At 40.8% G+C, this 25538-nt stretch overlaps 1 protein-coding gene across 8 annotated transcripts in view; it reads left to right on the plus strand.

Moving 5' to 3' along the window:
- The window catches only part of PPP1R12B (protein phosphatase 1 regulatory subunit 12B), a 195620-nt gene extending 185898 nt beyond the window's left edge, over positions 1–9722 (plus strand). For 7 of the 8 annotated variants that reach the window (XM_033917692.1, XM_033917688.1, XM_033917690.1 and 4 more), the window contains one exon: positions 4401–5976. In XM_033917692.1, the coding sequence (XP_033773583.1) occupies positions 4401–4487 (87 nt within the window). In that variant the 3' untranslated portion in view covers positions 4488–5976. Of the gene's footprint in view, positions 1–4400; positions 5977–9368 lie in introns of those variants that run through there. The other variant, XM_033917689.1, reaches the window with a different exon arrangement.
- The last annotated feature ends 15816 nt before the right edge of the window (positions 9723–25538 follow it).

Here is a 25538-nt window from a genome sequence, read left to right on the forward strand (position 1 = left end):
TATATTGCCATACCTGGACAAACCAAAGGTATATTAAGCCCAGTATTCTGTTTCCAAAAATGGCTAATCCAGGTCACAAGTACCAGGCAAGACCCCAAAAGAGTAAAGCAGATTTTATGCTGCTTATCATATGAATAAGCAGTGGATTTTCCCAAGTTCATCTTAATATTAGCTTATGGACTTTTCTTTTAGGAAATTATCCAAACCTTTTTTAAACCCGGGTAAGCTACCTGCTTTGACAACATTCTCTGGCAATGAATTCCAGAGTTTAATTACACTTTGAGAGATGAAATATTTTCTCTGGTTTATTTTAAATCTACTACTTAGTAGTTTCATCGCATACCCCCTAGTCCTAGTATTTTTGGAAAGAATAAACACTCAGTATTTTATAGACCTCTATCATATCTTCTCTGAGCCATCTCTTCTCCAAGCTGAAGAGCCCTAGCTACTTTAGCCATTTCCTCATAGGGAAGTTGCCCCATACCATTTATAATTTTCTTTGCCCTTCACTTTACCTTTTCTAATTCTGCTATATAGTTTTGAGATGTCGTGGCCAGAATTGCACACAGTATTCAAGGAGCACTGTTGAAGAATATGACCATGATGGTTCATTGCCTTTTGTGACTCAGACTCGAGTCACAAATGTAACCTTGAAGACATATCTCATTAAACTCCCCTTTAATCATATCTCAAACTCCCCTTTAAGAGAAAATTGCTGTTTGGGGAGGATTTGGAAAAACTAGGAAAACTGGTCAAATTTAAGGTTCCAAAGCTTCCAAAAGATCAACCTTGGAGAGCAGACTGCTTCTCAATAATAAGGGATCACTTCAGTAAGGTGCAGATGTATTGCCTGAGAAACCCATATTCTTCATAGTAGAATAGATTTCTTCCCAGAAGACAAACCTTTTGGAGTAGCTACAGAGGAGATCAGGAAGATTGCATGGAGTTTCTCTGCTGGGTAGCTGCCTAATTTGATTGTACTGGAAATGAACTAAGATCACCCTAGACAGGAGGGTCTTCTAAGTAATCTGAGATGAATGTGCCCTAGAGTTTGCTGGGCCCCTTTCCAACGTGGGTTGGTTGTTGTTTTTTGGTTTTTTTTTTGGGGGGGGGAGTTGGAGTCCCCTTGCTAGCTTTACCTAAAAGCATCTGTGGTCAGATGGATACTAGAGAGGATTTTACATCTGGAGGCTGTTATTCCAGGTCCTCCAAAGGAATGGGAGTCGAACAAGGTACTCCATTTACTTTGTAGTTCCCAGAAAGGAAGGCACTTTCTGCCTTATACTGGATTTGAAACAAGTTGTCAAAGATCAGCAGATTCCAGTGTTCTGAATGGAGCTATTGCAGTCAGTAATAGTGTTTGTCCATCAGGGGAAGTTTTGGACATCCTCGAACCTTACAGAGGTGTATTTACATAATTTTATTTGGTCAGAGCACCATCCATTCCTCTATTTTTGCAATCCTAGGGCAGCAATTTCCATTTTGGGATCTCCTGGACTGGCTATGGCTCCATTATCTAAAGTAAGAGTGGTTGTAGCAGCTACATTCAGGAAGGAAGGGTGCACCTCTGTTTAGATGACTGGTTAATTGTATGAAGTCCTATAGTGGAAGAACATAAGAATAGCCATACTGGGTCAGACCAGTGGTCCATCAAGCCCAGTAGCCTGTTCTCACAGTGGCCAATCCAGGTCACTAGTACCTGGCCAAAAACCCAAGGAGTAGCAATATTCCATGCTACCGATCCAGGGCAAGCAGTGGCCTCCCCCATGTCTTACTCAATAACAGACTATGGACTTTTCCTCCAGGAACTTGTCCAAACCCTTCTTAAAACCAGCTACGCAATCTGCTCTTACCACATCCTCTGGCAACGCGTTCTAGAGCTTAACTATTCTCTGAGTGAAAAAATATTTCCTCCTCTTGGTTTTAAAAGTATTTCCCTGTAACTTTGAGTGTCCCCTAGTCTTTGTCATTTTTGACAGAGTGAAAAATTGATCCACTTGTACCCGTTCTACTCCACTCAGGATTTTGTAGACTTCAATCATATCTCCCCTCAGCCATCTCTTTTCCAAGCTGAAGAGCCCTAATCTCTCTAGTCTTTCCTCATATGAGAGGAGTTCCATCCCCTTTACCATCTTGGTCGCTCTTCTTTGAACCTTTTCTAGTGCCACTATATCTTTCTTGAGATAAGGAGGCCAGAATTGAAAGCTGGCCACAGCCTGAATGACAACATTCTTGGAAGCATTAGGATGGAAAAGGTGTTTCAGACCAAAGAGAGAATACAGATGTTGCAGTCTCAGATCAAGACCCTGCTCAGGGCAATGCATCTGGGACCATCTCAAGGTTCTGGGTTATATGGTGGCTAGACACCTGAGATAGTGCTTTGTCTCTCGTGGGACCTTTACGAAACAAAAAAGCTAGCACTTTGCGTCTTTCTTGGACTATTTCTGTGTTTAAACAAAACTTTAAAACGCATTTTTATGCTAGCATATATTACTAATGTGAAAACTGCATTATAGTCAAGGATTCAGGTTGTCTGTATTATATATATATATTTATTCATGTACTCCTTTATTTAGCCCGGCCTCCCAAAGGAGCCCAGAACAGGTTACAGATTATATTCACAGTATAAGTAAGACAAACTTTGGTGGGAAAACAAACTTGGTGTACATAGAGGTATAAATTTCAGCTTTTACAGTATAGTCATAATATACAGATTTGGAGATATAAACAGTGGACATAGGGTGTTTTAAAAATAGGAGAGCCAAGGTGAGGGAAAGAGATGGGAAGCTGTCGGTAGACTAAACTAAACTAAACTAAACCTTAAGTATATATACCGCATCATCTCCACGGACCATAAAGAAAAAAGAAAGAACTTGACTAGATAGTAAGAATGAGTTAAATCCAGACATAGAGGTAGAAAAATAAATTGAAGAAAGGAAAAGGAGAGAAAAATTCTGGCAAGAGATTAAGACAGAGGAAATCAGAAACTAGAGAAGTAAATGACCAGGAAACAAAGGTAGAAAAAAATAATTTTATTTTTACTTCAGGATAAAGTAGTGTGGTACCTGTGTAATATAAGTAGAAAATAGAATTAAGATATCTTTTCACTGGACCAATTTTAATACATTTTTCACCAACTCTCAGAGACCAGCACCTACTTTCTCAGATCAGGAGAGCGTACTGTCTTGACCTAGGGAAGGAGGTGTTGGCCTCTGAAAGTTAACTGAGAAATAAGATATCTTAATTTCCATTTTTTATTTTATATTTGTAATTCTTCATTTGTAATCTACAGTGTGTATAATACCATCGGGGAAATGGAACGGAAAATTTTTGCCCACATCAGCACGGTCCTTTGCTCATGAAAAAAAGTTTTTGCTCACATGAACTCGGTCCTTAGAGGGAACATTGGTTCCAGGCCTGCCTTCAGTTTAATTGTACCTGAGGCGTGGGAAAGTTCTGTTTTATCTTTGAATTGCAAGACATTTTACTTGTTTTACTGTATCAGTTAAGCTCAGCAAAACCTGCAATGCTTCAAAGTGCAATACATGGGACATCTTCTAAGGCTGATGTCAACATGTCATTTTACCACTGTGCAGCTTAAATTTTGGCTGGTAAGCTGCAGAAACTCTGTAGCAATACAGTGTATGTTGAGCAGTTTATATTGGTAACTCTGATAATATTAAATAGTAATGCTGCCAAGAGACTGTGAAGTGTCCTGGGCAAAATTAGGCTGGCATGTCTTTCCAAGGAACTGTTGTTTATAAGAGGGAAGTGGGTGCAATTATTTGCAAAAAGATTTATAGGGATTTCTGTGGCATTTGTAAATCTCCTGATTTAGTTTAAATAGTGCACTGTAACGTTCCCCACAGGTGTGGTCTTTTTAAGAGATTTGGACCGTACAGGAGAGTGTGGCGCAGTGGTTAAAAACTACAGCCTCAGCACTCTGGGATTGTGGGTTCAAAACTATGCTGCCTCTTGTGACTCTGAGCAAGTCACTTAATCCCCCCCCATTGCCCCAGGTACATTAGATTGTGAGCCCACCGGGACAGACAGGGAAAAAAGCTTGAGTACCTGACCGTTCTGAGCTCTCCTGGGAGAACGGTATAGAAAATTGAATAAATAAGCCCACCCTTCTATCGCTGCCATCCACTGGTCTGCCCAGCTGTAGTTTACCCGCAGTGTGCCTGCTCTCTGGCAGGGCAGCAATCCTGGAACTCAGTGGCCATTCACCAGTTTAAATGGCAAATCAGTTTTTATGGCAAACCAAGTTCCTGCCACCCAGCACCTGAGGCTTTGAGCATGAACATTCATTCTTTCTGGCTGTGCTTTGCTCCCTTCAGAGCTTGTGATGACAAATTCAAGACTGATTGTCCTCTTTTTTTTTATGTGTCTTCTTGCAGATTCTGACGGATTTGAGGTCGGACAACCAAAGGCTGAAGGATGAGAATGGAGCCCTAATCAGAGTCATCAGCAAACTCTCAAAATAACAAGCATGAAGGAAGGCAAGAAGTTTTTTTTTTTCCAAAAGATGCAGGCTTTGCCTCTTCCCTTCCATGCAGAATTCCATTTCAGATGCAGGATGGAAAATGCATCATGTTTCCTCAGTCTTTTCCACTCACAATATGTTCCTGATGCACGCCCCGAGATGTCACGCTGGCAGTTCAGCATTTCTTGTAAGGCATCATGTTATTGAGAGTTGGAGGACAGGAAGGGAAAAGTGTTAAAGGGCTAATTCCTGGCTCTCATTAAGATTTCAGTTCAGCTGGGTTTTCTATTTCTCTTCCCAGTTCACATTGATCCATGTTGTTCTGTGCTGCTGTGACATTAAGATCCTTCCGTGGATTGCAAACTCCCAACTTGATGTGCAGTATTTATGTCAGACTACAGGGACCGAAATTCACTGCCCAGAGAGGCAGAACTGAAACCTGGCAGTAACCCTGAAAACAAGAATTACCAACTCTTTAATTAATATATCTGAGGAACTGGTTTGCAATCCTCAAATCCCTTACTCGTGTGTCTTCCCATGTGAATGGGGAAATTGCCAGAACACCTTTCAAATCAGATGTACATTAACTGCCACAGGGACTTTTTCAACATAATGTTTGTATGAAAATAAGAAAAGCTGTTGCTTAAAAACCCACATGGATTCAATTCTGTTTTGAAAGACTTTTACAAGATGACTTTGCACCAAGGTTTCATTTTAATTTAATTCTGTTCACCTATCATTTTACTTGTTCTTTTGGCAAGTTTTGTTTTTTTATTACTTATTTATTTTCTATAGCTGTGTGTCTAGCAGCTCTCTTTGTCATCCTTACTCCATGGAGAGCTTCCTGACATGCCACCCCCGAGCTTGTACATCTGGTGGGCATCATTTCTTGTAGACAGCGTTCACATCAAGCAACTGATATCACCTCTCCTGCCCTGCATCCCTTTTGGTCCTTAAGATCTGGTATCTTGGCCCAGGGATGGTGATTACTGGTCCAGTTTCAGTTTACTTTTGTCACCATTCAACTCTCTCTCTCCTGATATCCAGTGGTAGCAAAGGAAGGGTAGCCAATGAAAAGACTAAGCGTCTACACTGTCTGTGGGTGAATATAGAAAAGGAAGTGAGGGGATGCATTCTACAAACAGGACTTACAGGTTTTCATAAACTGAGTAGGGCACTAAGTGGTCATAGGCCTCGGTTCTTGGCATGATAATCATTTGCTGTTACTTAACACCTTGTCTAGGCTTCTTCGACCTTACCATGAGCCTTCATCTATTCCAGAGAAGGTTTGAAATGCAAGCAAAGTCAAGAAATAGATATTTGAGAAAATATTCTGATACGAAAGCTGAAATCTATAGGCAATCTACAGAGCACTCCAGTGTAGGCAGCAGCAGTTCATCTATACTGTCCTACCACCAAACAGGGAGGGAAGCAATGCATATACACACAACGCTTCAAAAAAAAAAGGTACGGTACAGCCAGCCCGTGAATAGCGTTACAACACAAAATGGGTAAAGCACCAGCAGCACAAGACAGGTACTGAGATGGGTAACCGAGTACACTTTATGTATGCATGCTGCCCCTCCTCAGAATAGGCACAGCATTAGCAGTGCTAGTTACATACAGAAATAATGCCCCCCCCTCACCCCCCTTGCAGTCCGCCTACTTTTACATTCTGACACTCGATGCTTCTCCACAGAACAGAGGCAGCAGCAGGTCAAGCTTCTATCACAGACTTTGGCATATAATACAAACCCCAGGATCAAAGGACTCCATAAGAGTTTTAATTTTAGTCATTTTTAAAAACTTAATATTTTTTTTCAGTCCCATCTAGTTGATGCTTCATTGAGGTTAAATCGTATTTTTATGTCATCGGGCATTAAAACTGCCCTCCCGTTGGCTAATGCCTTATGAGGTGATGTCCATCAATTTATGATTGGACCATGTGATGCTGTCTGACAAATCATAGTTCAGTTTGAGATGAGGACATTCCACCTCCATCCTACAAAGAAAAAGTCATTCCACCAATGCATTTCTATCCATAAATACTGCAAATCATTTGTGTGGAGGGCAGTTTTCAGTAGGCTGCTGAGTTTCAGAGAATGTGAGCACATTCATGCACAAACTTTCTAACTCGTTGTCAAAGAAAAGTTAATTGGGTAGAATCTCTTTCAAAACGAGCTGGCATAAAGTGCTTGCATTCAAGAGGCAAGTGACCAAATGGGGTAAAATAGCCACACTCGTACATTTGAAAATCAAAAGTACAATATTTATTCCCCCAACCTGTTCGCAAGACTAAAGTACTTATGCAATAGCTGACCATGCACATAGTCAAATAAAGGAGAACAACCAGATGATCCAGAGAAATAAGAACATAGGACATGCCATCAAGCCCAGTGTCCTGTTTCCAACAGTGGCCAACCCTAGCTTCCACAGGGAGCTTAGACTAGAACAAGATGAAATATGCCATTCATGACACCATATACAAACAAAATGGCTCCCTCTGTGTTTGTTGAACACAAAATATCCTCCCACACCCAATTCTGCAGGATTGTGTTGGAGCTCTAGATGCCATCTTGAGATGAGAATCGTTCTGTTTAAATCTTATAATATTGGTATTGTTCTTAACCATGAACTTACTCTTGGCATATCTAGAAAGAAGCCTTTTTTCAAGAGAGGAGGTGAAAATTATAGTTCACTCAGTAGATTTGTTAAATCTAGGCAAATTATTAGGAAAAAGTGCTATGGTTATTTAGGAGATTATTCACACATTTAGGTTTCATCAATCTGGTGCTCATGATTTTGTTGCAGTATTTCATTTCTGTGGCTCACGGATGTTCCTCTGAGAGAGTATCCCTTTATGCAGTGGGCTCATGTACCTGATCTGAGATCATTTAAATTAATACCTCCTTTGCACCCCCCCCCCAGTGCTTCAGATGTGATATTCTTTAAAATAGTTATGGGGGTAACATTCATAACCTTAGGGGGAGAGGAGCATCTGTGATCACAAAGGCAGAGGTGGATGTGGAAATAAATGGAGGAGGGTGGGACCCTGCCTCCTGACCAGAAAAAGAGTCACAGCAAGGCTTATGCATTGCACTAGAGCACATGACCACATCTGATTTCTCTACATAGTCTCTTGTGTTCAGTGGTTTTTACCATTAATCATTCTCGGCTCTTTTATTTGCTCCCACCTGTTCACTTTAAACTTGTGCGAAAGTTTTTTTGCCTGAGATGTTTGGGTGGAAGTGTGTGGGTCCCCCTTTCCGTTTGTCTGAGGCTTTTCTTTCGCTTAAGTAATAAGCTAGCTTTCTTGGCTTGTGAGGTGCTTTTGTTTTGGAGTGATATTTTTGTATTCAGATATTTAAGTTCATAGAGGAAGGCGTATGGATATACAGCACTTCCCTTTTTTTTTTTTTATAATTCTTTATTTATAACACACATAAATATAACAAGAAAAACACAACAAACAAAGCCTCAAGAAAATCATCATCTAATCAGCATCAACACTCCAAGCACATGAACTATTTTCTAGAAACCTATACAGAATCAGAAAGTGCCCCCCTTCGCCCCCCCCAAAAAAAAAGACAGCCGATATACCACCAAAGCACTATAACCCCCATCCCCCTACCTCAAAGAAGAGCGGACCGCTGGGCAGGATGGACCTATGGTCTGCCTCAGCGGAGGCAACTTCTTATGTTCTTATGTTCTTATGTTCTTAAGAGCCACAAACCCACTAGGACAATTCTACATCCCAACCACCCTCAGAACCAGACACCTCCCCTCTCCCCACTTTAACCCTCAGACCCTGAGCTATCTGTTCCCTCCACTGCAAGAAACCATCCCCAAAGATCTTCAAATTGTTGCCAACGACAAGTCAGCAAAGCAGATCGCCCACATACCCACCCCAATTTCTCTCTCATCAGCAGCAAGGTAGGCACCAGTACTTCCCATTTAAGAAAGCTCAGATGTTGTCTGTAGCTTCTACAATGCTAGAACATAATCCAAAGATTGTTTCCTAACTCATAGGGATTTATTAGTTCAGCCTTTATATGGCTTTCTAAACCTATCCTGATGACCTCTATCATCATTTGGGCTTTCAGGATAATCACAGTGAATATCCATTAGAAAAAGATGCACGTACCAAAATCTAGTATATGCAGATTTTGTATGTACTGATAGTGCATATTCTGAAACCCAAATTGATTTGGAAACATCAGGATTGGTATGGGAAACTCTTCTTTATGTACGGTAGATTGCTTGATGCTTTGCAATGTTGAAATGTCCATGCCCTTGTTCTGTGTGTTTACATATAGTGCCTGCTAGAGAATGACACGGGGACAAATTTTTCTCTGTCTCCGCGGGAACTCATTTTCCCGTCCCATACTGGTCAGATCTTTTCCTGTCCCTGCTCCACACCTGCAAGCTCTGTCCGCATCTGCATGAGCCTCAAAAACTTTCAAATCATAAGTAGCAACATTCTAGAGCTCAGATTGTGATGTCATAATGCCTCATTCCACCAATGCCTAAGCTCCGTCCTCATCTGCACAAGCCTCAAACACTAAAATCATAAGTGTTCGAGGCTTGTACAGTTGAGGCAGAGCTTACAGGAATGGGAGAGGGACAGTGGCAAAGCTTGTGGGGATGGAATGGGGAAATTAAGTTCCTGCGGGGACAGAGAAAAATTTGTCCCCGTGTCATTTTCTAGTGCCTACATTTGTGGTAGACAATGCTGTGAAATGCATATCACGTGTGCATTCACTTCTCTGAATTGCTATTCTGAATCTACCTCAGGCTCCTTTTTTATTTTGGCCTTGTCTATTCAGGTTAAAGCCTTCCTCACTAGCAATAGCTAATGCAGGGCTTTCTAAACTTGTCATAGGGAACCATCAGGATAACCACAGTGAATATGGATAAGATAAATTTCCATGCATTTGAGACCTGAAAAACGTGACTGGCTACAATCTGTTCTAGAGAAACTATGATGTGACGTATTGAGAAGAGGAGGGATGTATGTAACTGGAAAAGAAGCTTGTACTTGTATGTATAAGACAGGTATTTTTAGAACTACAGTTCAGAGAAGAGTGAGCACATATGGTTTAACCCTTTAATTAGCAGATGGTGAAACGGCTGCTTTACGTAACTTAATGTTGAACGAGAGCAACAGTGCCAAGTAAACAGGCATTTGGAGATGCAGATCTCCCATAAGAGCCATAGAAAGCACATGTTGCTTCTGAGCAACAATGGCATAAAAAGGTTTAAAGCAGGGGTAGGGAACTCCGGTCCTCGAGAGCCGTAGTCCAGTCGGGTTTTCAGGATTTCCCCAATGACTATGCATTGAAAACAGTGCATGCAAATAGATCTCATGCATATTCATTGGGGAAATCCTTGAAACCCGACTGGAATACGGCTCTCGAGGACCGGAGTTCCCTCCCCCTGGTTTAAAGTGAGGAACTTGGGTAATGTGAATTTTAGCCTTGGATTTTTTAGTTGCTGTCTGTTAAATATGCCCAATACCAACCATTTAAAAACATTGCGAGTTTCTATAGCCAACCCCTGGGTTCATTATAGCCAGATATGTCAATTGCCTTTTTAAATTGTTGATGTTTGTTCGTATACCTATATCCTCATCTGCAGAAGATGATGTGATAAAGCCATAATCTTACACAAATCCAATATTTCCTCATTTTATGTCAGACTATAGGTGTATAGATATAGTGATATTGGGATGCAGACATGCTTGCACTTACACTTACGTGCTTAAATAGGTTGTATGTAGTGTGTATGTATATAGGTTTCTATATAAGGCGTATAAATAGTAATTGAACACGGTATGAGTTGTCACATCATAGGTGCTGTTGTTAAGGACTTAGCTAAGTACAGATATATCTCAGATTTTCATTCTGGTTACTGAATGCCCAGTTTGTACAATTTCCTGATTTTAATAGCAGCAGTGCCATCATCTGCCTTAATTTTGCCACATTTGTGTGATCCTTTATATCACTAGAATTAATCCGGCCACTTATTTCGGGATTGAGAAGAAAACAGTTCCACTGGGAAATGCTACTCCTTCAAAAACCACCTGTCTGAAAGTGGAATTATTGCCTCTTTTTTTCCATGAGGCTGGGTTGCTGGTTGTCATGCAGTATATTGTAATGTCAGGGGAAGGTATAGGAAGTGAATATGCCATGGTGTGTCTCGTGTATTCATTCTCCATGTAGGTAGTTTTTCTGTGTCCTCAACCACATATTCTTGGACACCTAAAGCAAACGAAAGGTTTTCACTAACCTCCAGGTTGTGCCATACGGGAGTTTCATAAAACATTAGGAAGTCCTTTCTTCAGAAAACTTTCAGATATATTTTGAAATGGTGATCCACTGTGTTTGGAATCGCTCTGGAATTGTAGCAGAATGATATAACTGTATTTCTTGCCATTCAGATAAGATTGATTGATTGGCATACATGGTTTCTCTCTGTCTTGCAGTGATGATGAAATCACAGAGGTAGTCGTGATAATTAACAGTCTGGCTAAAAACAGCTTAAGACAGCCAAATTAGCTTTAAATAAAAGGTCATTTTATAGCCTGTAAACAGAATACAGAATGGTGTTTCCAGTGCAATAGGAATGGTATGCTGAACCTTAGGGTACTCTGTCCATTCTTGTGAGCATACTGTAGAAATATGTCATTCGCAGCTTTTGAAACCTCTTCCTTCTCCCAGGAGTTTGCTGCCCCTCCAGTTTATCTTTCTGTAGGCGAGCATGAAGGGTGTCTTCTGATCTGTTTGGTTTATTTCTTTATTATTTTGCAAAAGTTTTGCAGTTTTTCGCTCTAGTCGTGGTCTTAAGCCTTTAGACTTTAGAATCTTTTCATGAAATTAGAGATCCCTTTTGATAAGGTCTGCTCTGCTTGCATGAAGAGGAACAGATTTTAAATCTGCAGCTGGCAGGTGTGTCCTTTGGTGACCTGTTTCAGCCAACCTGCTGCAGATTAGTGGAGCTCAGGGTCAATTCCCCTGGAGTTTGCTTGCCTCTTTGACTTGGTCAGTGGCTGGAGCGCATGCTGTTTAGGCATTAATAGCATTTCTTCTCCCCTCCTTTTTTTTTTTTTGTGAAATGGGGGTGAGGGTCAGTCCGTGAAGGTTCAATCGGTAGCCTGAAGATCCCAGTGGAGGGTCAGTCCATGAAGGTTCGATCGGTAGCCTGAAGATCCCAGCGAAGTGGCTGAGTGACTGGAAGTAGATGGCCTCTACTAGAACAGCTATACATTAGAGGAGCAGGCAGCAGTAGCACCATTTCCCCAGCACATGGTCTGTGAGTAAGGCTGTTGACATACTATGGGAAAAATCGGGGGAAGGGGGTCTTCAGAAGCTGTTTTTAACTGTTTCTACAGCTAGGGCCTTGGTCCCCCTCCCCTAAAATCCTGTTTTGTTAGGTTTTTGGTCAGCCCTGAGGTGATTTTAAGCTGTTTTGTAGCACTGAAAATTCACCAGCAGTGGCCATCTTTGATTTTTCTGATTTTTTTTTTTTTCTAAGATCTTTTGCATTACCTAGAAGTGACTAATGAATTTTGTCTGTTGGACTATCTCTTTGTCCTAACCAAATTTTAGTCATCCCAAGGCAGACCAGCCTCCAAAGCCACAATTTCCCAGGTGGATTCGGACAGTGATCTCCTCTACCTACATTGTCTGCGGCAAACAACCGCCGGTATCATTGAAAGCACATTCAACCAGAGTAGTAGCCTCCTCTTGAGTGGAATTAAGGGCGATACCTCTGGAAGAGATACAAACTTTCACTAAATTCTATAGGGTGGATGTAGCAGCGCATGAGAATTCTGCTTCTGAATCCTCAATACTGAAAGAAAGTTTTTCTCTCCCACTCAGGACTTCGGGGACTGCTTAGTTAAGTGCCTAGCATACTATTCCTATTGCACTGGAAAAAGAGGTTAGGTTCTTACCTTGATAATATCTTTTCCAGTAGATAGGAATGGTATTTTGAACCCCCTGCTTGATAATTTCTGATGCACCTGTTTTTGCCTTATGCTTCATGGTCCTCTCCATAGCTGAGACTTCTCTCCCAGCTGGACTATGGGTTCAGAATCAGATTCTAAATAAAATCTAAAGAGATACTTGAGTTCCAATGATATTCAAACTGTTGCTTTTATTTGATGTTTTACTATTCAGTGGTAATGTTTGTTCATTTATGCATTGCAGTTTCATTATTGACTGTTATATGAGCAGATCAGAACCTTTGTTTCAGGGAGTTCCCCATATCCCTCCTTCTCCTGTCTTTTACTTTAGAGTTCTTGCATGCTTTCGAATGAACTGAAGGAGGCATCAGACTCTTGGGAAGAGGAGGTTTCAAAAGCTGTGATTGACATCTTTCTGCAGTATGCTCACAAGAACCTGACCCAGAAATTGTTTTCAAGAGTGAAGAGGCAGAGGAATTACATTACATTAATGACTTCTATTCCACCCGTACCTTGCAGTTCTAGGCGGATTACAAAAGAAACAGCTGGGCATTTCCAGGAGGATTATAAGAAGATTGGAGAATTACAATTTAGGGTTTAGGATGCAGAAAAGATGACTGGGCTATTCCAGTAGATTTACAATTTGGGGAGCTGTACAAATAGGAGATAGTGCAATTCCAGTAAATATACAATTTGGGAAGCAGTAGACATGCTTGAGGCTTTGAAGAGAGAGAATAACTGGAGATGAGGAGAGGTTAGGGGGGAATACATGGAGGGTAAAACCAGGGTTAGAGTTAAGACATCTGGATAGATTTTTTGAATAGCAAGGTTTTGATTTCTTTTCAAAAAGATTTGAGGTCGCTCGTTGATATCAGCAGGTTAGAGATGGTATGGTCTTGGTGAACCAGGAAGACATACTAATCCAAATTGACAAGTTAGAGTGATAAATCGCCTGGACCGAATGGTATACATCCCAGGGTACTGAAAGAACTCAGACATGAAATTTCTGATCTGTTAGTGATCTGTAACCTGTCGCTAAAATCATCTCTGTCGCTATAATCATCTGTTGTACCTGAAGATTGGAGGGGAGATCCAGGGAATTATAGACCTTAGTGCTGGGCAAAATAGTGGAAACAATTATAAAAAATAAAATTGTGGAACATGTAGACAAACATGATTTATTGAGATAGTCAGCATGGGTTCAGCTGAGAGAGGTCTTGCCTCACCCATTTGCATGGCTTCTTTGAAGGTGTGAATAAATTTTACTACTATTATTTTATAGCGCTATCAGACATACGCAACACTGTACAGAGTCACAAAGAAGACAGTCCCTGCTCAAAAGAGCTTACAATCTAAACAGACAAGACAGACAAACAGGATGTCATGGATACAGTTAAAGGAAACGGCTAATCTGCTGGCTAGATTGGTGGACAGTGGGGAGTAGGGTTATGACGAGCCAGTTGATGTAGCATATCTAGATTTCCAGGAAGCTTTTGACAGAGTTCCTCATGAGAGACTCCTGAGAAAATTAAAGAGTCATGGAATAGAAGGCAGTGTTCAACTGTGGATTAAGAATTGGTTATCGGACAGAAAACAGAGGGTAGGATTAAATTGCCATTTTTCTCAATGGAGTAGGGTAAATAGTGGTGTGCCACAGGAATCTGTACTGGGACCGGTGAAATTTAACTTATTTATAAATGATCTAGAAATTGGAACTACAAGTGAGATGATTAAATTTGCAGATGACACTAATCTGTTCAAAGTTGTTAAAATGCATGCGGACTGTGAAAAACTGCAGGAAGATCTTAGGAAATTGGAAGACTGGGCGTCCAAATGGCAGATTAAATTTAATGTATACAAATGCAAAGTTACTCCATCTTGGGGGTCAATGCTCAAGAAAAAGATCTGGGTGTCATCGCAGACAATATGCTGAAATCTTCTACCCAATGTGTAGCAGTGGCCAAAAAAGCAAACGATGCTAGGAATTACTAGAAAAGGGATGGTAAACAAAACTAAGAATGTTATAATGCCTCTGTATTGCTTAATGGTGCGATCTCACCTTGAGTATTGCGTTCAGTTCTGGTTTCCTTATCTCAAAAAAGATATAGCGGCAATAGAAAAGATTCAAAGAAGAACAACCAAGATGGGGCTAGAACTCCTCTCGTATGAGGAAAGACTAAAAAGGTTAGGGGTTTTCAGCTTGGAAAAGAGACGGCTGAGGGGAGATATGATTGAAGTCTACAAAATCTTGAGTGGTGTAGAACGGGTACAAGTGGATCAATTGTTTACTGCATCAAGATTTACAAAGACTAGGGGGCACTTGATGGAGTTACAGAGTAATACTTTTAAAACCAATAGGAGGAAATATTTTTTCATTCAGAGAATGGTTAAGCTCTGGAATGTGTTGCCAGAGGATGTGGTTGATGTAGCTAGTTTTAAATAAGGTTTTCGATAGTCTCCTAGAGGAAAAGTCCATAGTCTCCTGTTGAGACAGACATGGGGGTAGCTACTATTTGCTACCATTTGGGTTTTTGCCAGGTACTTGCGACTTGGATTGGCCTCCGTGAAGACAGGATACTGGGCCGGATTGACCATTGGACTGACCCAATAAGGCTATTCTTATGTTCTTAAGAATGGACAGAGTACCCTAAGGTTCAGCATACCAATCCATTCCTATCTACTGGAAAATATATTATCAAGGTAAGAGCCTTATTTCTTTTTTTCTGTAATCTGTAAACAGAATACCGAATGATGTTTAATGGTATATACAGTGGTGCCTCACACAACGAACTTAATTCGTTCCAGGAGCAAGTTTGTTATGCGAAAAGTTCGTTATGTGAAACGCGTTAAGCGCAGTGACTAACGACTGCCTGCAGTGCCTGCGCGGAAGGATGCAATACATCGGCAGCGATCGTGGAAGCTCGGGCGACTTCTTTGTGTGAAACGAAGTTCGTTGTATGAATCATGACATGAAGTTCGTTGTGTGCAGCGTTCGCTGTGCGAGGCTTTCTTTATGCGAGGCACCACTGTAGTTTATTTTTGTTTGGAGAAGTGGGAAGTTTCCTGAATTACTTATGACTTCAGCCTCCTCCTATTGCTTTTGAGCAATGAAAATAAGATATTTATTTTCTGAGCAGCCATTAATGTATCATCATCATATAGCAGGGATCTCAAAGTCCCTCCTTGAGGGTCGCAATCCAGTCGGGTTTTCAGGATTTCCCCAATGAATATGCATTGGAAGCAATGCATGCGCACAGATCTCATGCATATTCATTGGGGAAATCCTAAAAAGCCGACTGGATTGTGGCCCTCAAGGAGGGACTTTGAGACCCCTGTCTTATAGCATGTATATACTTTCATGTGCACATATGAGTGAAACATAGAATATGATAACATTAGGACCATCTGGTCCAATTTCATTCTTAGTGCCAGCTGATCTGTTCTTGTTTGTCCCCTGACTTCTTCACAAATAGGGATCCCAGGTTTTCTTTAAATCCATTATTGGTTTTGTTGCCATGCCATGTGTCCACTAACCTTTCTTGATGTTGCTTCCGGATGTATCACCATGGAGCATCAACCTGTAGCCTCTTTTTATAGAACTTTTCTTTTTTCTGCGAAAGGTTTACTTCCTATGCCAAATTTTATACCTTTGAGATATTTGAAAGTCGGTCATATTCCTCCTGTTGTCTAGGCCAATGGTTCCCAACCCTGTCCTGGAGGACCACCAGGCCAGTCGGGTTTTCAGGCTAGCCCTAATGAATATGCATGAGAGAGATTTGCATATAATGGAAGCGACAGGCATGCAAATCTGCTCCATGCATATTCATTAGGGCTAACCTGAAAACCCGATTGGCCCGGTGGTCCTCCAGGACAGGGTTGGTTCATAATTAAATCTCATCTCCTATGACTTTTGTTGTTGACCCTGCACTGTGAGCATTTTCTCTGGCCTGTCTGTAGCCTTTCAGAAACATGACTTAGGGAACTGGATACCATCTTGTCAGCAGCCTATACAGAAGCATTAACTCTTTGTTTTTCCTAGGCCAGTAGCTATTCTCTTGTGTGTAAATATGCTTATTGAAGATTCAAAGACTTGAAAGGTTCGGAAAAGAATGAATAGATGTAGAATATAGTCCATCTGGAGAGATTCACTGCTGAATTTTATAGCAGATCTCACGTTTTGAAGTTAGCAAGCCAACTTGAGAGAGGTTTTTGAATACAGACATGCCAAAAGAGGGATCAGGGGAGTCATGCTAACCTGTTCTGGAGTTAGAATATAACATTACCAAAAATGTTCATCAAATGGATTCTGCTCAATATTAGATCATTCTTTGTGATAAAATAAATCCCTTGAATGTTTTAATGACGATATCTTGGGGAAGCAATGTACAAGAGGGTGCAGAAATGTTCCAGCCCAACCAACCAACTTCGTAAATTCTGAGCATTATTTTGCCACCGTAGCTGAAAAGTGTGTTATCTTATTTAAGTGCCAATTTGCAGAAACAAAATTCTCTGTTTTGACATTGTTTCAGATCATTGATTGAACCATATCCAAGTCATTCTCTTCTTGGTTGGGCTGAGAACTTTTCCGCACCCTCTCATAGCAACATTCCAGAGCTGAGATTGTGATGTCATAATGCCTCATTCCACCAATAAGAGCCAACCTCATCAGTGATGTCACAATGGCTTGATTGTTCTATAATTGGCTCACTTTTATTACATTACAAGGGGGTGCAGGAAAGTTCCAGCCCAACCAACCAATTTCCTAAATTCTGAGCTTTATTGTGCCACTGTAGCTGAAAAGAGTGTTATCTTATTTAAGTGCCAATTTGTAGAAACAAAATTCTATGCTCAACATTGTTTCAGATCATTGATTGAACCATATCCACGTCAGTCTCGTCTTGGTTGGGCTGAGAACCTTTCAGCACCCCCTCGTCCAAGGAGAGTACAGAAGATTATCCATCTTCAGAATGACCATCTCTATAATAGTTTTATCTATAGCACCATATGCTACAGTGGTCATTGGAATGCAGTGACAAGTTTTACTACTGAACCCTTTTTTGCTTCTGAGGATGATCCTGAAGAAGGTTAATTTTGAGTTTGAAATGTTTGTCCTTTGCTTGTTTGAGAGCTCATGAATAGGAGGTGTTTCAAGCTCCTATCTAAATGCTATGGAGACATGGGGGGGGGGGAAGGGGAGTCTTAAGAAAAGCAGTAACACAGTTCACCAAAGGGGAAGGGGGTAGGTATATATGGCCTCTTGAGATAGAAAATTGAGAACTTTATATTAACACACACTAAGGGATCCTTTTACTAAGACGTGCTATTGGATTTAGTGCATGCTAAATGTCATGCTGCCCATAGGAATCTAATCTAATCCTTTGCCTTATATCCGGGTCATTCCCATGAGGGACTCGAACCGGATAACAAAAGCTTAAGATAAAAATACATTAATAAGAAAGAGAGAGCATTAGTATTCCGTTATTAACTAGAACAGGGCTGCCCAAGTCCGGTCATCGAGATCTACTGGCAGGCCAGGTTTTCTGGATATCCACAGTGAATATGCATGAGAGAGATTTGCATATGAAGAAGGCAGTGCAGGCAAATCTTTCTCATGCATATTCATTGTGGATATCCTGAAAACCTGGCCTGCCAGTAGATCTCGAGGACTGGACTTGGGCAGCCCTGATCTAGAAGATACTTAAAAAGTATCCTCTTTCAACTATCAGTTAAACATTTCTGAAACAAATATGTTTTTAGCGTTTTTCTAAAATATGTCAAAGAAAAAGAAGTTCTGATAATTGAAGGAAGATCATTCCAAATTTTCATCATAGCAAATGCCAAAGAATGTGACAGCTTACCTAAAGTTTTAATCCCTCTTACAGAAGGGAATATTAATTTGAATTTAATAGACTGGAGGTGATAAGAATTAAAAAGGAAGCAGTGGGGAAAAAATTCCCTATAAAAGACAACATTGGCACACTTAAACTGAATCTAATGGGCTACATGGCACTGTGCACACCAATCATTAACATTCCTGGGTAAAAAGATCCCTAAATATTTAATGTATTTAGTTTTTTTTTATTGTAAAGCACTTTAGGGGTTATGGGTGGGGCTTTTATTTTTTTTTTCCAAAAGAAGCATAGAGGTGGAAAAAATTCCAGACTCTTGAGAAGAGGCCGGTAAAGGCTTGATGCTCCATGATATCCTTTTGTGAAAATAAGGATGCAGTGTGTGCCAGTAATTAAACAAAGTTATTTTTTTGGGAAATGAGACCTTTGGGTTGGCTGGGGGGATCTTCCATGGGTGAGTACAATCCATCAAGACTTTGTCTAGTGAAAAGCACATTTTAGGCCCAGCTTAGGCCCCTCATTCTCATTGGCTCAGTTCTTTTATTTTGTTTGTGTCTGGTACTTTCCAGTGTTTAGCTTCCTGTTGACAATAAACACATACTCTAAACTTCCAGAATAATTTCCTGGGTCTAGTGATCTATCAGAGGAAGCAACAAGTAATTGGGGTTTGGTTTTGGTTTTTTTAATGAATTGTGTTAAAATCCTATTTTTTAATTGCTAATATTTGCAACATGGAAGGTACCTCAGAGCAGTGGTCTCCAACTCAAACCCTTTGCAGGGCCACATTTTGGATTTGTAGGTACTTGGAGGGCCTCAGAAAAAAATAGGTGGAGGGGCATAATCGAAAGAAACGTCTAAGTCCGTTTTCGTCTTAAGTCGCAAGTTGTCCAAAGTAAAAAAAACAGCCTAGCACACATTTTTGAAAAATACGTCCAAAATTTTTTTTCTTTCGAAAATCATCTAATTATACGTCCTGCCGATCTGATTGTCCAAGTCGCTAAATCATCCAACTTTATACCACATTTTCGTCCAACTTTTCGTCCAAGTCAAAAACACCTAGATCAAGCCCTGTTGGACATGGGAGGGGTCTGCAAAGTGATGGACTGAACACCCAGACATGGTACCTAAATAGTGGGGTACCTTACAGGACATTGCTGTGAACTTCACAAAAAGGGTGCCATGTCTTCTCCTCACTACAGCTCCCTTATGGTGAGCCCCCCAAACCACCTCCAGAATCCCCTAGACCCACTTATCTACCACCCTAATAGCCCTTATTGCTGCAAGAGCCACTTATATGCCAGTAAAAAAAGGGTTTTGGGGTGTATAGGGGAGTGCACATGTTTAAGTATCAATGCAGTGATTACAGGGGCTTATGGGTATGGGTCCTCCTCTCCATGAGTCCCTAACCCACCCCCAAGACGGCTTAAGCCGCCTCTGTGTTGGATTACTAGGCTTTCCTATGCTAGGCTGCCAGGTGATGATGGTCTGGAGGCTGAATTTTAAAGATGTGATTACGATTTTTATGGGGTTGGGGGGGTCGGTGATCACTGGGGGGTCTGTTTTATGTGTTTGCAGTGCTTATCTGGTGACTTTAGGTGGGTTTTTGTGACTTAGACCATGTTTTAAATGGTCTAAGTCGCAGCATCCAAGTTCCGTCGATCCTGGGCTGTATAACTTTCGGTTATACATGCTGTACGACTAAGTCTAATCCCGCCCTCGACACTCCTCCTGAAACGCCCCATTTAGCTTTGGTTGTTCAGCGGCACTATGAAGGCCTAGGTTGTTTAGAAATACGTCCAAAACCCGTTTTTATAATCGGCACTTGGACATATTTGGACAAAGTTCATCCAAGTGTCAACAGGCCAGTTTTTGGATGTTTTTCTCTTTCGATTATGAGCCCCTTAATGTCTTATTAAAGAAATGACAATTTTGCGTGAGGTAAAACTCTTTCTAGTTTATAAATCTTTCCTTTTGGCTAAGTCTTAATAATAATATTGTCATTTATAGCTAAAGTGACAGATGATCAAGAAACTGTTTTATTTTACTTTTGTGATTATGATAAACATGCCGAGGGCCTCAAAATAGTACCTGGCGGGCCGCGAGTTTGAGACCACTGCCTTAGACACACCATGACGCAATGCTGCTGTTCTCCATGGACAATAATGTGCTCAATGGAAGATATAAAGCAATATCAAATTGCTTTATAATAATCAGCTGCAATGTAGCTTGGGGTTAAAAAAAAATCCCTCACAAAAAGCGAATTCAAAAGGAAATTTTGACCACTGTCAGATAGATCTTGGAAGTCACCTGCAACTCCCCAAAGGGTCTCTCTTTTCCGGTACAGTGTTTTGAGGAGAGTTACCGTACAAGGCTCTTAGCTTTGTAAATACACTGCAGAGAGAAAGCTTGTGGTAGGCAGAAGAATGTGACCTTATGCAATATGAGTGGCCTTCCAGACCTCAACATGACCGAGATTTTGTTTCACTGGCGGTGGTGGTTCTATATAGTGTTATTTGAAATGTTATATATTTGGACGTTTGGGAATAATAATCACAATTGTGTGATGCCTGTAAACACAATGGTATTTATAAATGAATAAAATGACAAGTGTTTTAATTTGAACTCCGCTTAATTTTTTTTAATAGTATTAGTAGCAGGTTTTTAAAATTGGTGCAAAGAAAATCGGATGACTTTTTTTTTTTGTTAATGTGCATCCTTTATAATGAAACCCTAAGCGCGCATGCGCACTTAGGAGACTGTGATCCCTGACAGCGTGCTGGGTGCTGCCATGCCGTATTCTATTTGCGGCACGTGCAGCGATTTCAGCGGTGGCGGCGGTTTGACTCCTGTATACAAAACATTGATGCAAGGATTAGAAAAATTTGAACACTAATACAGTTGCTAATATGGGAAAATTCTATAAGAGGCACCTAAAGATACGTGCCTAAATAAATAGTCACCTAAAGTTAGGCACTTAACTCCCCCCCCCTTTTTTTTTTAACAAAACCATAGTGCAGTCTTTAGTGTCGGCCGTGGCAATAACAGCTCCAACACTCAAAGGAATTCTATGAGTGTCAGAGCTGTTACTGCACTAGTTTTGTAAAAGGGGAGTTATTTAGCGAATTGGCTTCAATTTTGAGCTTTAGCAAGCTTATACAGTGGTACCTTGGTTTGCGAGCATAGTTCATTCCAGAAGCCAATTGTTAGTAATGGAAGTGTCTCCTGTTTCCGATGTAAATGATAGCAAAAGTTAACTCCTTGTCAGACAGTTCTTAGAGAAGCAGATGTTAGGGAAACTCTTCCACCGCTTGTGTGAATTGTTCACATTTTTATTTTACTTCCGAAGATTTATAAGAAACTAAATAATCTGCGCTTGATTTCAGTTGATTTCTTTAATAAGGAGACAAACATATCTTTACAAAAAAAAAAATAGCTTGACAATAGAATTGGACGTAAACAACAGTCAACACGAGGAGAGTCCCTTTTGCTTTTCGAAGCAGAGTCCTGCATAGAAAAACATCGTACTGTGGATCTACAGACGTGCAAGAAGTCATTCCATGGTCCCGAGCTTCTGCTCATTCAGGTTGTGTGACACAAAAGGAGAATAACAAAGAATGAACAAGGAGGGAATAAGGAAAGTGGGGGTGGGAATGACTAGGAAAATGGGATGGGAGTGATTGGAGAACCCTACATTTCTGAAGCCTACAGTAATGGGTGATTGTTAAAGCTAAAGGCATAGCAGCCAGCTTCGTGGGTGCCAATGAGTGCGCAGTGGTTAGAGCTTCAGCAGCCAGAGGTTGTGGGTTCAAACCCCGCACTGCTCCCTGTGACCCTGGGCAAGTCATCTAATCCTCCACTGCCCCAGGTACATTAGATAGATTGTGAGCCTACCAGGACCGATAGGGGAAATGTTTTGAGTGTGGTTGTATAACTACAAAAAGACGGTATACAAGTCCCAATCCCTTTCGTTACTTTGCAAGCTCTTTCATGTCATCCAGGAAGGGGCAATTTGTACTGTGTGCATGCACGGTTGTTTTCAAATGTTGGTACCTATGAACCAAGAAGTCTTATGGAAGCAGTTATAAATAGCAAATGTCATTAGTCATTGTTATCCTCTGTGTTTGGTGTGCTATAATGTCCCAAAATTTACCAAACATTTCTATGTTTGTGCCAATGGAAGGGTAAATCATTAGAGACTTCAAGAATATACAACTATCGGGTGGAAAAAAAAGCCTCAAACTACTTCCAACAGTGGTTCACACAAAAGGCCAGGCAACAAAAGGGGAGAACCAACAGAGTCTGCAGTCAGGAATATGAAGACAAACCAAAACAAGAAAAACCGCAGACGGGCGTACAATGATGCAGGCAACGTTTATTAATAAAATGCGGTTAAAAACATCACCTAAAGGCAAATGAACCAATGGACCCGACACAGTCCGTGTTTCGGAAAACATGCCTTCATCAGGGGTCCCAAAAGAAAAGAGAAACAGTTAAAACCGCAAACAAGCTTTGCCTGTGTAGAAAGAGCTACGGAGAAAAGTCTGTTCGTGTCTGAAAACCTCTCAGTCAGATACGAACAGACTTTTCTCCGTAGCTCTTTCTACACAGGCAAAGCTTGTTTGCGGCTTTAACTGTTTCTCTTTTCATTTGGGACCCCTGATGAAGGCGTGTTTTCCGAAACACAGACCAAATCGGGTCCATCGGTTCATTTGCCTTTAGGTGATGTTTTTAACTGCATTTTATTAATAAACTAGCTTTATAGCCTGTTACATTAACGGGTGCTAGAATATGTGTGTGTGTGTGTCTGTCTTTATTTCTTTCTCTCTCTGTCTCCTTAGCCGCTTTCTGTGCTCCCCCTATCCAGCAGTAGGTTTCTCTTCCTTTCCCCCCCCCCCCCCTGTCCATCAGCACCTCTTCCGCGGTGGCTGGCTGCGGTCCCAGCATGTGGAGGTGATCTGCCCAGCGCTTTCCGATTTGTGTGGCCGCCGCATCCGCACTCTTGCTGGCCAAGTAAGGCTGGGGACTCGCACATGCGCACTCCTGCAAGGCCACGGACCTACATCTCAGATCAGGGAAAATGGAAGCACGCACTTGAGTGCGCATGCGCGGCTAGCGTTTTATTATTTCAGATTATTATTAAAAGACTTGTAAATAGATGTTATCTTTGGTTTTAAATAAATCATTACTCATTTTCCACTGCACTTCAAAATTAACCTCTGTTTCTTAAGAGCATCACAAGAAGTTACTTTCCCCATCTTTCTAGAGATGGAGTAGCTCATTTTTCAGATTTTAATATTGTCAGTTTATTATTTAGTTATTTATTTTATTTTTAGCATTTATATTCCTCATATAGCCAAAGTAGTTTTACATTCTTTCCCTATCTTTCCTAGTGGGCTCACAGTCCATCTAATGTACCTGGGGCAATGGCGAATAAGTGACTAGCCCAGGGTCACAAGGAGCAGCGTGAGATTTGAACCCACAACCTCAGGGTGCGGAGGCTATAGCTCTAACCACTGCGCCATACAGGGAGGAAAACGAAGGCCCAGAATATCACACTTTGATTCCATATATGCATAGTTGGAGTGTGTGGATGAAAATTCATTATTAAGCTCAAAAGAGGCCAGTCCTTCCGAACTTTAAACGAAACACCTAGTCTGTACCATAAGCAGAGGGTTAAAATCAAAGCCTAGTTTTATGAAATCATTACTGTAAGGAAATACTGAAATGTCTGATTCTATTAGTACAATATTTGGGGGCTGGAAGAGGTAAAAAGAAGGAAGGGAAGATATAGGGACGGAAAGAGAGGATCACTGGCTGACTGATTTTTGGAATTCAGGCTTTGGCCAACCTGTGATCTCATATGGCTTCTGAATTTGCATTGCAAGGAACACACCAAACAACACAGAGACACACAACCAAAGCACACCAGAAAACACAGGCCAATAGTGCACAAACACTGAACACTTTTTTAACAAGAGAACAAGGTCTACATACATAGATAACAAAAGACAGACAGGAAATTAAAACTACCCCAAAAGATTTTTATCACTCACATTAGTGTAATAGGCATGCTTCCCAGAAGGAGTGAAAAATAAATGAACACAGATTCAGGGCTGCATTAATAATGCAAACTAGGACTATATCCCTCCCTTGCTAATTTTTTTTTTTTTTTTGATAAGAGGTGAGCAACAACAGTCCTCAAGGGCCACAACCCAGTCATGTTTTCAAGATTTCCGCAATGACTGTACGTAAGATTGATTTTCCATGTTCTGCTTCCGTTGTATACGAATAGATCTCATGTGTAGCCATTGCGGAAATCTTGAACCCCCGACTGGGTGGTGGCCTTCAAGGACCATGGTTGCCCACCTCTGGTTTAGATCAACCTTCTCTTACACACACACGCGCTCTGTACCCTCCCCCCACCCCATTCTTACTGAGTAAAATAGATTTTCACAGCAGATTAAAAAAAATTGGTCTGCAGGTGCAGTGACCCTAAAGGAACTTAACCCCCACAGCATTCGCACTGCCTGCCAATTAAGCGTCTTCTAATGTGCGCTTTCCAGGTGAGTTTCTTTAAGGTCTTGCAACTGTTTGATTGGAAAATAATCCTCATGTGAGCTCCGTTGCTCCTTTTAACATGCTACTATGTACACAGTGATTATCTCCATGCACTATTTACAGGAATTTCATTTATGTATGTATATTTTTTTACACATATATATATAGAGAGAGAGAGATACTGTATATGTAAAATTAGACGCGTGATCATAAAACTGGAATCAATTGAGGTTTAGATGGCTTGCTTTATCTTTGTTTATTTATTAAAAATATAACTATAAATGAATAAAAAAGTTGCAGTGCCCACATAGTTTGAAAATACCTCCTGCAAAAACATTTAAGTGTGTGAGGCATAAGTTGTTTTTAGGTGGTGGGGGGGATGTTAACGATAGTGAATAATGGCAGCTAGACCAATAAACTGATCCATATTGCATCGACGGCTGATGAGGAGGAAGTTTTAATAATAGGAAATCCAATATTTTTTATATTTATATATATATATATATATATATATATATATGAGGCACTAGGCTGCCTTCAAATATTCCCTATGACAGACTCGGGTCTCCTTTCACAAAGGAATTCTATGAGCGTTGGAGCATTTACCTTGCCGACCCGTGGTAGAAATCTTTACCACAGCTTTGTAAAAGCTAGCAATAGAGTGTTATATGTCCTTCTA

The sequence above is a fragment of the Geotrypetes seraphini genome, chromosome 13, assembly GCF_902459505.1.
Source record: "Geotrypetes seraphini chromosome 13, aGeoSer1.1, whole genome shotgun sequence".
NCBI lineage: Eukaryota > Metazoa > Chordata > Amphibia > Gymnophiona > Dermophiidae > Geotrypetes > Geotrypetes seraphini.